The sequence below is a fragment of the Austrofundulus limnaeus genome, unplaced genomic scaffold (genome assembly GCF_001266775.1).
Source record: "Austrofundulus limnaeus strain Quisiro unplaced genomic scaffold, Austrofundulus_limnaeus-1.0 Scaffold92, whole genome shotgun sequence".
Classification (NCBI taxonomy): domain Eukaryota; kingdom Metazoa; phylum Chordata; class Actinopteri; order Cyprinodontiformes; family Rivulidae; genus Austrofundulus; species Austrofundulus limnaeus.
The window spans coordinates 444,839-460,565 of record NW_013952494.1 but is presented as its reverse complement, the minus strand read 5'-3'; the positions used below and the strand labels follow the sequence as shown (position 1 = coordinate 460,565).

Here is a 15,727-nt window from a genome sequence, read left to right as displayed (position 1 = left end):
AGAGAGAGAGAGAGAGAGAGAGAGAGAGAGAGAGAGAGAGAGATGGCAAAGGACTACATGTCCCAGACATTGATTAGAATGCAATTGCAAACAGGTGTCTTACAGGACCACTTTTTAATTGTATGCAAAGAGACAAGAATGCAATTGTGCACGAACAAACACAAACTAACTCATTCTAATAACCTCTTTGTTAATATCCAACATGTAATTAGCTACATTGCTTATTTAATTCCTAATCATTAGACCAAATGAAAACAATCTTGTTCTGTGCTGAGCTTGACATATTAAAGACTGTAATGACTGAGGCTGCAAGTCACTTTACTCAGTGTGTGGCCTGAACACACGAGGGGACTGCGAGATTGAGAGATAGGTCAGCCAGTTTATGCGTGTGTGTATTTGTGTGAAAAACAAGTGAGTCAGTGAGAAAAAGAACTTCTGTGTAATCTAAATAATTTGTTTCTCTCATACTCGACAAGGAAGAACTTGAGGATATTTTTATGCAATCTCTGCTTTATTTACTTTCTTTTCCTACTTTAGTTCTCACTGCAGCACCTTGAAATGCTTAGCGACGTTTTTGTAAGATTGAAACCAGCACTGCCCAAGCAAACGAGTCCAGACCCAATAAAGCTGTATAGGGATCCCGTGACACTGTCCTGACACTTTTGGCTCCCACTGAAAGGTTTGTAAAGGACTGCAAAAAAAGTATAATGGCTCTCATCCACTAGATGCTTTCCGGTCATTGCTACTCACAGTCTTCTTTGAAATTCCAACTGCCTCAGTTGTTTTCTGAAGTCTTCTGTCTTTTAGGTGACTGAGGAGATCCAGCATTTAGGAGAGCAGGGAGGTCTGAATTGGTTGTTTGTCAGAGTGTGTTGATGTTGTTAGAATCATTGTTTCCTGCGTTGGTCAGACACTGGGTTTATGTTGGCGGAAGTGTTGTTATTTTGGCTCCTGTTGCACTCCATCTTCTTAGCTCTCCCTGCTTCTCATTACAGTGAATAAACACAAGCCAAGCATTAGACTAAACTACTTTTGAGGAACAAGAGCGTGTGTGTGTAACGCTTGCTCTGTGTTCATGCCTATTTGTATGTGTGTGTGAGGGTGCACGCGCGTGCGCACACACACACACACACACACACACACACACACACACACACACACACACAAGGATGCATTCACAGTCAAGCATGGCTTTTTGAGTGGAGTTCGAGTTTTTAAAGTAAATCGAAGTGCTAAATTGAAACAACCCTAAAAGTTGACAACGACTAGGCACATTCAGTGCAGTGCTATCTTTTTTCTTTTTTGACACATAGTCAGTGTTCTGTTCATTACATGGCAGAAACTTGGCTAAAATCCCATTTCTGTTTGTTGACTCCCTGTATAATCTATTTATGATTATGTGCTAATAGGAATATCTGAAAATGTTCTCTTAAGTGACCGATTGGTGTTGGCTACAATACGTGTCAACTTCTGGTTGACTGTTTTGCCTTAGGAACTGTTTAGGCTACATAGTATATTAGAAATCTATATTCAAATTCAAATTCAAAAATATTATATTGATCCCAGAGGGAAATTTGGTAAATACTGTATATGCACTAAGAGAAGATTATGGCTTTCTTTAAATCTAGTAAACACATTCACAAACAGTTCTCATCCTCAAATGTCCACTGATAGGTTAAAGAAAGATAGCAATGTGTGTACAGTGATATTCCTGTTCTGATAAAGCTAACAGATGGACACACAATCAAGACCCACAAAAACATGCAGGGTGTCTTTAGAAACTTTGGAGAAACATACTACGAAACTACACTAGAGCTGGTGACAGAGCACTGGTCTCACAGGGGGGCATGTTTCTTTTCAGCAAATTAACCCCAAGAAATAATTGCAGTAGTATGCTAATGCTGTTTAGATTATTCAGCATGGTGCCATGCCAGGTAGTCAGCCACACTGGTTCTGCTTCAAAGGGGATAAGCAATTGCACTTATGTGCAAAGCGGTAGAAGGAGTCAGGAGCACATTAGTATTGCAGTGAATATAGTGACATTTGCAGATGTTTTAAAACATTTATTGTATCTGTAACTGAAAAAAGTCTAATAAAATATAACATAATGCAGCAGTTTTTTCAGTTGTCACTTATTACCCCTTTCATTAAACCCTTTTAAGACAGGTCAGACATGCCTTCTTGCCATGATGCAGCTCAAATGAAGCATTTAGTTGCAGCTATTTCATGGAACGATTTTCTGAGAGAGGCTGTTCAGTATTTCTTTCCATCCATTGTTATGGGTGTATGTATTTTCTGCCACTTATCTGTGATTGAGTTACAAAGGCAACAGATCCAGGAGAAAGAAAAAAAATAGATATTTAGGTATTTTGTTGCACTCTTCAGATCCTCTTAGGGGGAGTGGGTGTTCCTAAGATGCTCCTAAGTCATAGAGCAGGGGTGTCAAACTCCAGTCCTCGAGGGCCGCTATCCTGCATGTTTTAGAGGTTTTCCAGCTCCAACACACCTGATTCAGTGATTGAATTAACTCTTCAAATTGGGCAGAAGCCTGTTAATTACCMAGCGATCAAAATCTGGTGTGTTGGAGCAAGAAAACCTCTAAAACATGCAGGATAGTGGCCCTTGAGGACAGGAGTTTGACACCCCTGTAGAGGGTACATAATTCCTCCAGCAAGTTCTGGGTCTGCCCTGGGGTCTCCTTCCATTTGGACATGGCCAGAAAATCTCCAGAGGGAGGCACCCAGGGGGCATCCTCAGATGTCTGAACCATCTCAGCTACTCTTCTATAAACTCCCCTTGGATGACAGAGTTCCTCACCCAGTCTAAGGCTGAGCCTGGCCACCCTAGGAAGCCCATTTCAACACTTGTATCCTTTTAGTGATGATTCATACCTCTTGACCGTAGGCAAGGGTTGGAATGTAGACAAACCAGTAAATTTGAGTGATTTTCTTTTCTATTGAGCTATTTCTTCATCACAGCAGACCCAGTGCAACAATCTTATCAATGCATCTCCCGCTCTGTTCTACTATCGCTGATGAACAAGATCCCGAATTCTTGAATTCATCTACTTGGGCAGAGTTTCATCTGCATTCTACCATTTTTTTCTGGTTAAGAACCATGGCCCCAGATTTAGAGAAGATGGCAATCATTCTAGTTGCTTAAAAATTCATTTTGAACTGTCCCAGTGCACGCTGAAAGTCCTGGCTTGGGGACGCTAACAGATCTACAGTACATCATCTGCAAAAAGCAAAGACAAGACCCTAAGGGTTCCCAATCCTGACACACCCTTCTCTATAGATTATGTCCATAAACACCACAAACAGGAACAGAAACAAGGGGCAGCTCTGGTGGACTCCAACTTGCACTAGGACCAACATCATTCATTTTGAGTTCATTTAGGAAGTATAGATGGCATGCACTGAGTTATTAAAGAGGGTTAAAAAACCCGTGTCATGCCTTGCACTAAAGAGTGACTGGAGTAGGGGACAGAGAAGGAGTGTGTAGAAAAAAAAGCAGGTGGCATTAATGAAGAAGAGTAGAAAATAAATGAGAGAGGGACAGTGAGGAAAGAAGTCAGACTAATGAAATAAACCTCACAGATAAATAGTGACACGGTGGAGGAGAAAGAAGGGAGACTTCAAAGTACTTTGATGTCGTAGCCTTTCAGACAGACAACCCTCCTTCACCCAGCCACTCCGCTCATAGCGAAAAGCACATATGCACGCGCATCCACGTAAGCACTCACATAAATGCACTGCACAGACGGCAGAAGGGCAGGCAGGGGCAAAGTTGCCCGCTCTTGCATCACACTCTGCGAACTGAGGTTGCCACTGACACTACAACCCCCTAATGCTAATCTGCCACAAACACAAACAGTCTGACAGGTTAATTTACTTCTAGACAAACACTGCAACAAAAATACACATCAGCACATCATAAAATACTACAAGCACACACAGACTTGTATACACAGATGCAGGCAAGCAAAACATTTCATCAAATCAAAGGATTTCTTACTTTCTTCTGAAAGTAAAGTATAAACCATATTTTATGTAGTCTATCTGTACGTGCATTTTTTTCACTTTCTCCTCAATTACCACCTTTAAGGAAGTAAAAGTAAAAGCAATTATCTTTTTGTTATACTGTGCTGTCTTATTAAAATGCAATCACCTTTATAGAAACCAACAGGGTAGTCTCTAAAGAGACACCCTTTGTCCTTTACGTTATATTGTTAATTATTTGTTTTGAGTCGCATTTAACAATTTGACACTCAATTAACAGATGAGGCTCAATTCTCCACAGGCCTTGTGTTTGTTTATTTTGAAGTATTTTTTTTAAATGTATATGCATGCTAATTAGTAGAAATGTAGACCTGTTTGTGTGCATTTTTGCTATCAAGTTTGCATTCTGCACGTCTACAATATAGTGTAGATCTGCAGTTGAGGACACAGGTGTTCCTAGTCAACAGGGCTCCATGCGCGCAACACCCTCTTGTGAGTATGTGTTGTTGATTTCTATTGTGAACCAGACAGTTTGATAGGAAATCAAAGCCTTGAATCAATGTTGCAAGTTCATTAACGGTTGCCCTTTTCTGGCCAGTACTTTTTACTATTGTTCTCTGCAGCCCTGGGTAAGCACTTACATCTTAGGTTAATTAAACATGTCTTCTAGTTACATGAGAACCTGCATGCCTTAGCAACTGTATACATACAGATTAATGTGATAAGAGCACATTGACAGGTGGCTTCTTTTGTGATGGTGAATATGCCTCTGTGTTTTTTTTTTTTTGTATGTCTCGTTTATTTTATTTTTGTTTACCTGTTGTTGGTTGATTTTTTTCCTTTTCTTTTTGACCTTCCCTTAGTGTCTTCCCATTATGCCTCTACTTGTGTTTAGATGGAGCATCGATTCAGCAGTAGGGTACAAATTAAGATTTAAATGTTATGTCATCCTCACTATTGAGTTTTACATTTGGGGCATTTGCAATATGCAAGACTTATTGATCTGTTGAAGTGTGGTTCTTTGTTCAAATCACCTTAGGCTAACAGCACATTTTTTTCTGTATTTATCTCTTTTTGGTTGCCTATAGGGTTCCGGATTTGATGTCTTGGAACTCGGACAGTAACAGAGTTTAAATAACTCTATTGTTACTTCATTTTCATTGGTTGATTTTTTTTATTGATATGATAAATTTTTATTTTTTATTTATTTACCTTTTTTTGTCTTACAGGACAATGGTTCCTCTGAGGATCATGTGCTCTACGTGTGGGACTACTTTGTGTCCAAAGCTGCTGCCAAGAATGTCTTTATCATGGCCCACAGCTATGGAGGCCTGTCTTTTGTTGAGTTGGTGAGTGACTCAGTTTTCTAATAAAACATTTTACCTCCCACCAACCAATGGGCTTATTGAGACATTCACAAATACTAATTCATCTATAAACTGAAAAAAAAACCTTACATGTGAAAACCATCTTTAGAATTAAAACAAAAATCCAAAAATTACCTAAACATAGACATATCTACAAACTTCCTAGGCACTGTTCAGCTTTAAAATACAGGCACCAGTGAAAAAAATAGTGAAACAACAGAAAATAAAATATGTTTATGTTCTTTATAAAAGTGCTGCCTCTGAGAAATCAATGGGACGCTTTATCCTTCTTTTTTAGATTCTGCTTTTCACATCAAGAACAGAATCAAAACGGGGAAAACAAAGTTCTGGATAAAGAAACCTGGGGATGTGCATTAACTGCTTTTAAACTCAATCTTTTGTAAAGCTTGTAGAACTCTGGGCCAGGAGAGAGACATTGGATAGGTAGAATATTGGTGGGAGGGATGTGGATTAGACAGAATTAATGGTTCACAGGGGGCTATTGGTGTGGGGAGTTTAGCCAGAATCTTGGCTTTGTAACCTTACATTTCAGCAAAATGAGCCTACAGTCTGTGTATTGTGGGTCATGGAAATAATTATTTTAATTTTATTTTTCTTGATTCTGATGTCTAGGATTTTAAAAAACATCATCATCCTCATTTTGTTTGTTATGACTTTATTCAGAATTGCAAAATGTTAAGATAACAGTTTAGTGTGCATTCAGGATTTATTTACTTTATTTTTTGACCAAGGTATGGTAACCCTTAGTCATGTTAAGTAGTAGTAGTGTTTATGTTTGAATTCACTTTCAGTTCAAAGCTAGGTTAATCACTCAAATATATAAATGCAATAATATCATAGACTGATTATTAGCTAATGTATTAAAACAAAAATTGCAGGTCTCACTGAGCTGCCAAAGCAGCTCTGATGCATAGAGTCACAGACTTCACCCAGACCTCTGAATGCACCCTGTCATAACAATAATTAAGATGCTAGCAGCAGATACTTGAAGTCTTTCAAGTCATGGTTCTGACTTGTGATTTCAGCCTTTTTCATTGACGTCTATGGGACTGAGATCTGAAAACCTGGAGGCTAACCCATCACCTTAAATCCTTTGTCATGTTTTCTTGAAAAAAGCTGTTTATATGTGGTGTGACTGGTGCCATGTGTAACATGGGCTTCAACTCTGGTTCTATTCATAGCTACTCACCACCTAAGCATTGTAACTGCCCTCTTTTTTAGCAATAGATCTCTCACACCTCACACCCAAATTCCACCTATGTTACATGACTTTGTTTCTTAAACAGGGTATCCCAGTTCTAGGTTGAAAGTGTATTGTATAAGGAGATAATATGTAGGTGGATGGAGCGCTGCTCACTGCCTTTATTTGCTTTCTTCCATTGTACATTTTGTTGCCATGTGGATCCCAGACTACAATGCTCATAATTCTCACTATCCATTTTGTGTAATAGAAAAACAACTGATCAGTCCAGGCAGTCTTCTTTCAGTTCGGCCTGTGAATTAGTGGTCTTTTGTATCATTTATTTAAATAATTTACCACAAATAAATGAAAATTCCCATGAGTAGTAAACCGTTGTAGTCAATAAAATGCCATATTTTAAAATTATATGAATACTAATTTACCTTGGATACCTGATATCCCAATTATCATTTGTATATAGCCACCTTGGCACAGTGCCAGCTATATTTGTAACTTGATGTGTTTCTGTGGTGGGATTTAAAATATTATTACTGCAAGGAACTCCTTCTGAATTAGCTTCTAACTAGCACAATATACTATTTGTGTTTGAAAGTATGTCCATGTTTTAGGAGCTGGGCATGGTTAGTTTGCTTAGTTTTATTTTTATTTTTTGATATGGCGAATCTATGACTAGGTTTTTTTGTTTTTTTATTTTTTATTTCACGTTATGTGAAACGTATCTTTCTTCTTTTCTTTGGGGGAAATGGAGGAGGCAAGAAATGCAATGAGCATGCGGCTAGTAAGGAGGGCTTGTCCCTCTGGTGTTTCCAGGAATATATTCTGTATTTTTCTTTCACCTGCACCATTTTTTCTCCATTTTTTTTGTTTTGTTTTGTATTTTGTAATTTTAATTTGACTACTAAATATTCATGCAGTGTTTTGTCTGTGACAGCCTCACAATCTCCTGGGCTCTCTCACTGTGTGACGATGACTAGCTATTCTGTCTGTTTGTATTTTTCTGTCTCTCTGTGCCTGCTTCAGATTCATTCCCTCTCTTTGTCTCTGCATATGTCTATGTGTTCATGCAAAGGCCTCAATGAGTTTCCAACAGCTTTCTTGTACTTGACATCCTTGGTATATTAAAAAACCCTTTTGTAAACATGTATATACAGTATGTGCATTTTTAAATATGTAACATATTACATGAAATATGGTCAAAATAACATAATGATATTGCAAATAGGTTTCTCTTAGTGATAATTGAGTTAAAAGTCTCTGACCTCTTCCACCTTTACAATAAGACAAATTAATTTAGCACTAGTACTACATTAACTGTACTATTGCACTATTTTGTAGACCTATTGCATTTTTGAACATTTGTGGACTTTTTTCTTTTAATCAAAAACAAATGTTTAACAATGTTTCAATCTGCAGTGGACGCATGCGTAAATCAGCTGTTATACATTTCATTTTGTTGTTGCTGTGCATTATGATATTCATAAGCGTATGTTTTTAAGCCAATACACCCACACACATATACATACACATGCACACAGTTTACTTAATTGAGGAGGAAGTATTCCAGTGGGATAGGATAGGAAGTGTGTGCGCACAAGCTGGCAAATGGCGAGTAGAGCCTTGTGGGATGAACCATTTGACACACGAAAAGACCCAGAGAAAACAAGCTGTCTGTGGGTTAATTACTGTTCCCCTTTGCAGTTAATAAATACGTTTCTGATCAAGCACATCAAAAGGCCCAGCATTAATTTCTCCTGCTTGCTCCCCTTGCTGCAGAGCATGTTAGCCACTGTTTGGAGCGCTCAAGTGTTTCAGTGCAATTTGATTCTTTTTAAACACTTCACAGTGTGTACTGACTAATTATAGATACATCAAAGGCTAACTAACTGCCTTTGAATAGGAGCACAAGAAAAAAAAGAGTTTAAGGCTGCCAGGGAAGGCTGCTTCATTCCTTCTTTACTTTGCCTCCATCTTTTTCACTTTGTATCAGTCATAAGCGATCAAACATTCAGTCCATCCATTTCTGCCCTCTCTGTCTCTGTCTTAGACTTTGTAGTCTTTTCTGACATCTGTGTTGATGCTCGGCCAGCCTGTTCCTTCTTAGTTCTTCTCTTTAGCTCTCTCATATGTAAAATTAAAAAAAAGATGCATAAATAATTTTTACTCAATTTGGTTATTAAGTTTTAACATGATTATTCTTATAACTCCTGAAAAATATAAAGAATTTCATGATGGTTTTGAACTCGCTCTCTTTTTCTGTGCCCCAATTTCAGTCACATGCCAAAGACATCAAAAAGCCACCCTTGTTTAAGTTTCTGTTTACATTATAACTGCTTTTCTGGATACAGCTTGAGAAGAAAGTTTTAACATTTAAAACAACTCATACCTCAAAAATGTCATTGAGGTTCAAGCTAATTTTTTTTTGCTGTTACTTTTTACTCTGCATCATTTTTGCTTCAGACTTGTTTTTTGCATTGAGGACTGGTCTCGTTGGAAATTTGAAAACTGCAAAATGGGCTTTGTTAGGCACTTCTGGTCCACAAAGCTACCTAATTCAATGTGTAATGTAGCAATCCATGCCATGCGTTACTTGAAATTTTTTAGATTTTTTTCCTTCAGGCTTAATTTGTTTTATATCATGAATAAAAATGTTCATGCCTACGATATACAACACCTTTTCTTGGTTCTGCAAAGTTTAAACTTTATAAAGAGCACTTTTATTTTTTTCACTCATACACCAGACAACATTTTGGGGGCAGTGGAGGTGCAGTTTCACACTCAAGTACACTTTAGTACACTGCTGGAGCTGGGGATTAAATGAACTGAGCTTCAAACTGAAGGGTGATCTTTCTACTACTGGGTTGAAGCTGTCCCAGTAGAAATTATTGAAATTTGCTCTTAGAAAGCTCTTTTTTTCCCCAAAGTGATTGTACTCACCCATTACAACCCTTCCTGATTCTCCAAACTGAAAGCTATCTAAGTGCAGGTAAGATAACAACTGCTCAGAAGTACTGCATACAGCCCCACCTAAAAAAAAGTCCTTTAAGCTAGAAAGTCTTTGCCTTATAGGTTAAGCAGAAGGTACAGAGTGGGTAAGGTCAGGATATGTGTATTTTGTTTACTTTTTGTTTGTGATTTGATCTATTTTTCTTGTGATTGTGTTTTTTTTTTGGATCCTAATGTGTGTTCAGTTCTCACCAGATCAATATTTGCATGAACATTAGTAATCAGAATAAACGGCCAATCAGAATTTAAAAAGTGTTGTGTTAATGCCCTATTAAATCTATTCTGATCTGATTCAACTCAATTTAAAGAAATTTGTAATCCAAATGAGAGGGGTGTTTTATGTCAATTGATAATCTGAACTTTGTGCATTTAAACACTTATTCTAATCATGTTATTCTGGCTGTGGAAAATTCACCTGACTGTGAATGTTCACCCAATGTCAACCTGATGTATTTTTGCCTGGCTCAATGCTAATATGTTGCAGAAATAAAATTGGTTGGTTGGTTGGCGATATATTTCTATTAGAAACTTTGAAAGAGCTCAAAATTATCGAACACCTTGATTGTCAAAAATGTAGGAACACTGCATGGATTGAAATCTACACCCTTAAACCTTGCATGGGTCCATTCTGGGAGCTCAGAAGACACAGAACATTTGTGTTAATTTTGTTCCCTTACAAATAAATACATCCAGATTATTTAATCTGAATACATTTCAACACAGCTAGTGTTTTTCCCCATCTCTCCCTCAGTCAGCTTATCCAGTTATTTACTAGTCAGCCTGCCACTCTCACCTGTTCCCAAGCTGTAATTAGTTCAGGTGTCTTCAGTACCTCATCAGCCTAGCCTTATATATTTAGTTTCTTTTCATTTCCACTTGAACATTTCATTAATGTCCTGTGTGTGCCCCGTCAAGATTTTGTAAATTGTTCTTGCACGTCAGCCTTTTCTTTTGTTTATTCAATAAAGTATTTTAGTTACTCCTGAGAACTCCTTGTGCCAGTTTGTAATTTGGGTCCAAAATCTCATACCAACACTGAGGACTCTGCATTCATGTCTCCATCTGCTCAACTTGTCAACTCGTTTTTTTTTCATCACTGAGTGGTGATGGCGTTTTTGTTGAGGAGTGATAGTCTAACCTTCTGCAACCTTCCTGTTAAAGTGAAAAAAGGAGCACTCTTATTGGATGGAACAGGGCATCATTATATAAGATCTTATGTAAGAATGCATCTGTCTCCCAGTACACAAATGTGTGGGTGCCAACCAGACAACCAGCCAGCCGCCACAGCAGCTCTTCAGAAACATAGTTACAGATTTTAAGTATCTTATGTGAACACACTATACATCTAGTATATTTGTCCACTGAAAAGCTGTCTACACGTTATATGTATAACGCCATCTGTTTCAATTTGTAACAAATATATGCAGGCGTTTCTTTGCCATCCTTGAGTTTGTTTGTGTAAGCAATTGTGTGTTGTGGCAGGTGTCAGATGTAGATATGGAGGTTTTATTCTACTCATTGAGGACTTCATTTCTACAGTATACTTTAATGTGATTATCATAGTTTCACGTTGCACTATAAGTTGACAAAAGTTATACTTGTTTTGTGTGTTTACTCTCTTTCTCTCTCTCTCTCTCTCTCTCTCTCTCTCTCTCTCTCTCTCTCTCTCTCTCTCTCTCTCTCNTCTCTCTCTCTCTCTATGGTTTAAAAGTGTGGATTTTTTTATTTCTCTTCATAAAGTCAGTGTCATTTTAACTTGGTTTACAAAGTCATTCTTTAGCTTTCAAACTTCCATTTATAATATCGCTGCTGACTTTATTGTAAAACTAAAGACATCAAATCAACAAGAGTTTTTAAAATCTACATTGCTCTTTTTTTGTTTGGTTTCTCTGCTTCTATTTATCTCTTTGACTTTGACCTTCATTTGAGGTGATCCTCCAGGCAGGTTGGTTCCAACCATGCTCAGAAACTATTCTCAAATGAGCATTATTAAAAACAAAACAAAACAAAACAAAAACTTTTTTTTATGTTGTCTGGCTTTTTCACATGATCTTAAATTACTTTAAATAAGTTGATTCCTGTTCTGACGTTATTAATTTGATTATTTTAGCAAATTCAGCACAGTGGTATTTGTACCTTAATCTTGTTACAGAATAACCATAAATGTATTATGTTGAAAAATATGTGTATTATATACCTATATTAATTACATATTTAACAAGTAGCTAAGTTCAAGTTGTTACTTTTTGTATGAAAAAATGTTCTACATTTAGCTTTTTTTTTTTTACTTAAGAACTAGTGCAGTCTTCACCTGAGGTCATTATTATCCACACAAAAAGATATTTGTTGACAAAATCAGAGCTAAAGTCTTGTATATGGAACTCCTGAAAAAAAGCACTCATCTAATGGTGTATGCTTGTCTCACCCGCCTTTAAAACTCTAAGTGCTAGCTTGTCTTTAGCTTCTGGTTTGTTTTTATCTCAAGGTTCTCCATAGCTGGCAGGCTTGCAAGCGATACAGTTGTAGTGCAGTTTTCTGGTTATGTTTGTGATGCATCTGCGAGTGGTTGCACACATATTGTACGGATCTTGCCTAATTTTGTGTGTGTGTGTGTGCGTGCGTGCGTGCGTGCGTGCGTGCGTGCGTGCGTGCGTGCGTGTGTGTGTGTGTGTGTGTGTGTGTGTGTGTGTGTGAACCTATACAATACAAATGCACACATTTGTGTCAGCCCCTTGCCTGGAGAAGCCACTATCGTCCTGAGCAGAACAGCTTGGTGGAGAGCAGCTATCAGAGCCACGTTAGGGGAGCAGAGGAGGAGAGGGTGAGAGGCAATGATAAATGGCTGGGTCACACTAGCAGAAATTAGCGGAGCCGTATGCAAAGCCGTGGCGTTTTGTTTGATGTGAAACAAAAGAACGACCACGACAAAAGTGTCTGCCAGCCTGCACAGCAAGACAGCAGCCCTCAGGACATACACTATCAGCTTTAAGTGTGTGTATGCACATGTGCATGCGTTTTAGCATGCACTAATCTGCGCATGCATGCAGTCCTGCATGAATATCGTGCACAGTGCTGTTTCCTACTCCTGTCCGTTCTATGTGCATTATCTCTCAGTGTTTTTGTGCTCTGCTCATAATGACACACAATGCCTGGCCCTTTGTACACCAGGAGAAGGCATAGTTTCTTCCTCAGAACAGCCACAGCATATTTGCTCTATTAAGCGGCTGAAATATAGCCGTCTAATTTCTTTGTGAATGAATAGGATCTTAGAGGGCAGCTCTCCTCTTAACATAAGGATGTAAATTGAACTGTTTAAATGTCATGGCTAGCAAGCTGATTTGATTTGAATTGATTTGCTTGTTTTTAGAAAAAAGACCCCCCCCCCCCCTCCTCCTCCCTCACGTCCAAACCTTAGCTGCACTGGCTGCCATAGATAGACCAAGGTCTTTCTTTCCACCTCAACAACACATTGTAGGGCTCCTGAATTCTTCTATCTGCTGTGATTATGTACAAATGGCCTTCATTTGCCATCCATTTCAAAGCTGTAGTGCTGCATTGTGACTGGAGGCAGATGATGCAGACCAAATTACAGCGGGTTTGCTGTCTGAAAAGGATACTCGCACAATAGGCTTTGTGAAGTATTCCCTTCAATATGTCGCCATTATTCTCACCTTTGTTGGTGTTTCTCTCTATGTTTCAGGAGCATCTTTGGTTTCTAGATTGCATTTGTGGTGTTAGGAGTGGAGAGGGGGATTGAAAATAGTTTACTCATGTCTTGTCTCTCTAGTGCTATTCCCTCTTTATCAAGGGGAAAAAACAATAATTTGTGTGAGATTCTTGTTAACTTGTTTGGTAGAGTTTGATTGATTAGACAAACATTTGATTTCATTTAATAATTATGCTCAGTCCAAGACGATCAAGATTACAGGACATTATTTCCACCCACTGATTTATTTTTTTTTACCCTTTTTAGATTTCCCACCTTATTATGCCCAATCCCTTGTTTTAATCTGATTGTTTTAATAGTGTCTTTGTTAACCCTGTTTTGCATCTTTCTCTGACTTGTTGCAGTTAATTGATAAGTATTAGCTTACCTTTTCTTACTAAAGTACTGAAATTATTATTGAAGCAATTATGCATTTTTTGCATTCATTTTGTATTTTTGTTAAAAATAATATGTATTGAATATTTTTTTCTTTTCATGGCTTGTTTTGTTGGCGTAACACTTTCCTGACAACTACAGAACTCGCACAGTTTAAAGAAACGAGCAATGTGTTTGTTTTTTTATCATTTAAGTTTGATCAAACCTCTTTTAGTGCTGGATGACTCAATATACATGAGGTTTTACTTCCCATGTGAGTTATTATTTCTAATATTTAGATTCATATAATTGTATGTAATGACTTCCTTTCTCCTGCTCTTTTTATAATTTGAATTTATTTTCTATATCATATTTGTAATATTAACTAGAGATACAATTCTGTCTAATTTCTATCTAATTAATTTGCCATCTGTCATTTTCAATATGACATTCAGCTTACTGGCAGTTATGTCTCATAAAGAAATTGCTTCAAATTGGCAGATTTTAGTGCAACATTCCAGGAATATCAAAGCTTCATTCAGAATAGTTGGTCTTGTCTTGTCCTTGAGCTCACCATCCACAGTACTAAATGGCCAAGAAAGCTTTCATTGGGCCGTCACAGCTACCAACATATATATATATTTTTTTTTTTTTCAAAACACAAAGATGTTGCTATGGTGATATAATTGAAAATCATTACATCTCAAAGTATTGTTGAGGTGACTATTCATAATTCTTCTCTCACCTGTTTGTTTTCCTGTATCTTTTTTTAATCTTCATCGTGAAATAAAAGTGCAAAACCCATCTGTCCTCAGTGCATGACTCGCTCTGCAAAGACCGTCTCATCTCTCTTGTCCTGCTCCACCCACCATCTATCCCACCTCTTTAAAACAAGGTCTCATTCGCCTTTTTGTGATATAAGACACCAAGGTAGATGAAGTTCATTTGAGTTCAGTTAAATCTTGAGGGATTCATCATTACATATTTACTGGCTGAAGCTGATCTTGCTGTAAGGTTCTACCCTCGTCCCATTGATCTAGTGCGCATGTTCACTCCTGAGGTTACAGGACGTGCTTCCATTTGCATAAGGCCCTGGGCAAGGTTCTTTCCACCATTGATTGGCCTGTCCGTGAGCGCCCCGTGCCTTCTCACATTGATCACTTTGTTTTTTTTTTTTTGTTTTTTTTCCCGGAGACAGTGCTACTCAGAGTTCAGCTGCAGCTCTGGCATATCAGACCTGCCGGAGGAAGAGAGAGCAACTGACATGGAGAGAGAGGGAGAGAGAGAGGAAAAGGGAAAAGAAACAGGGGCAACTAGGAGTCGCAGCAGATAAAGAAAAAAAAACTTTTGAGCCTGTGTGATAATAATTCGGCTTTATTTTTCTCTGAAGTTTAAAACAGAAAGTAAAAAAAAAAATCAGTCTACACCTGTCTCACCATTCCTTTTGCGTGTACTTCTATTCAAGAAACTCAAGTAAAAACAATGAGAGAATGTACACTGGTTTTATGAGATTAAACATTTATAGTGTGTGCACACCGTTTTGGATTTTTTAAAAAATATGCATACTTAAAAAGTAATTTGCATATGCATAGTTAATGCAGTTTTAAAAAAATCCCGAATTACTGCCTAAAGTGGACATCCCACTGCACTTTATTTCAACTTTGATTTGTTTTAATCAGTGTGTAACAAAAAGATCCTTTATACCATCACTTTTATCATTGCCATATACATTTTAAATATTTCATTAGTTAGATTTCTTTTCAGCAGCTGAGTTGATCAGAAATGGTGAGTCTTGATTAGTTTTTTATTTTTTTATTTTTTCAAAAATCAAATGATCAAACATTCCTTCGATCCTAACAATGATTTTATAATGTCTAGACTCAGAGTTAAATTACATGTTGCACTAAATTTACTGTATATATGGTTTGGGTGATTTTTTTTTATTTGTTATTTTTTTCATTGAAATATTTTTTTCTGAATTCTGAACACACACACACAAACACACACACACACACACACACACACACACACACACACACACATACATACATAC

General features: G+C 37.6%; 1 protein-coding gene across 3 annotated transcripts in view; it reads left to right on the top strand.

Moving 5' to 3' along the window:
- Positions 1–15,727, top strand: part of arb2a (ARB2 cotranscriptional regulator A) — a 143,932-nt gene that overhangs the window by 65,670 nt on the left and 62,535 nt on the right. For all 3 annotated transcript variants that reach the window (XM_014012515.1, XM_014012517.1, XM_014012516.1), the window contains exon 8: positions 5,231–5,350. In XM_014012515.1, the coding sequence (XP_013867969.1) occupies positions 5,231–5,350 (120 nt within the window). The remainder of the gene's footprint in view (positions 1–5,230; positions 5,351–15,727) is intronic.